Raw genomic sequence first — 1140 nt, 5'->3', positions numbered from 1 at the left:
TGGTATCATTTTCATAATTGTATCATTCAACTCCTGCACCATTTCATTTTTAGGCGTTAGTATTGCTCTTTCTTTCAAATATGCTGGGTCATTGTAATTCTGCAAGAGAGATGGGTAAACTGCCTCAACGATTGAGTCGATTGGATCATTGGACGATGTGATGCATATATCAGGAGGCAATTTAATGAGCTCATTGTTCACATCGTCATAAAAAGATCCATCTCCAATTTGTAACAACCATTTGTCGAAAGTGGTAACTTCAGCAGCCTCACGGTCAGTTACTTTTCCACTACAAAGTCGCATATTTTGCTTCAACTGATACACGGTTAAAAATGGCCACAAGTATGAGGAGTTTAGTGAAGCATCTATAATATCAGCGCGTGTTCCCTTTGGAATTACTGGTAGTATTTGACGGAAATTCCCACCAAATACGACTGTAAGACCTCCAAATGGTTTGTCAGAATTGTTTTCATATTTCACTCGAAGGATATCTCTCAGCGTCCCGTCTAAGGCTTCAAAACAGAATTTATTTGCCATTGATGCTTCATCCCAAATGATCAAAGAAGTTTTTGGCAGTAGTTCAGCTAACTGACTTCCTTGTTTTATTTCACAAGTTGATTCCACACTTATGTCCAAAGGAATATGAAATCGTGAATGAGCTGTCCTACCATTTGGTAACAACAAAGCTGCTATTCTGGAAGTAGCAACTGGGAGAACTATTTTTGATTGTGATCTCAGCTTCGAAATTATTGTATTCCATTGAAATGTCTTTCCAGTACCACCATGTCCCATTATTAAAAATAAACGGCCTTCTTCATTGGAAATTGATGCCACTATTGCTTCATATGCTGACTTTTGACAATCATTTAATAGTGCAAACGATTTTTAATGCACTTCCTTTAAATGTTCTTTGTCATAGTCTAGTTCCTCGTTAATTAGACGATTTCTCCTGTCACTCAGCAAAGCAGAATCTGGAAGTGGCATTCCATCTATATCTTTCAAACTTTTTCCCATCTTTACAAATATGGTCTCAAGCTCAAATAATGTATATGCTTCGAGTTGATTTTGAGTTAGCTGTAAATCTTTCAGTTGAAATCTCTTTCGCTGCAATGACGTTATATCTTCTGATAAAATTTCATA

At 36.8% G+C, this 1140-nt stretch overlaps 1 protein-coding gene across 1 annotated transcript; it reads right to left on the bottom strand.

The window, feature by feature from the left end:
• Window positions 1-39: 39 nt before the first annotated feature.
• Window positions 40-792, bottom strand: LOC124895043 (the record flags this gene model as incomplete). The annotated part of the gene is made up of 1 exon (XM_047405509.1): window positions 40-792. A coding segment is annotated over exon 1 (753 nt), but the record flags the coding sequence as incomplete, so codon positions are not given.
• Between the last annotated feature and the right edge of the window lie 348 nt (window positions 793-1140).

Source organism: Capsicum annuum, unplaced genomic scaffold (assembly GCF_002878395.1).
Source record: "Capsicum annuum cultivar UCD-10X-F1 unplaced genomic scaffold, UCD10Xv1.1 ctg79423, whole genome shotgun sequence".
Taxonomy (NCBI): Eukaryota; Viridiplantae; Streptophyta; class Magnoliopsida; order Solanales; family Solanaceae; genus Capsicum; species Capsicum annuum.
Note: the sequence above shows the minus strand (reverse complement) of the source record. Positions and strands in the feature narration are given on the sequence as shown.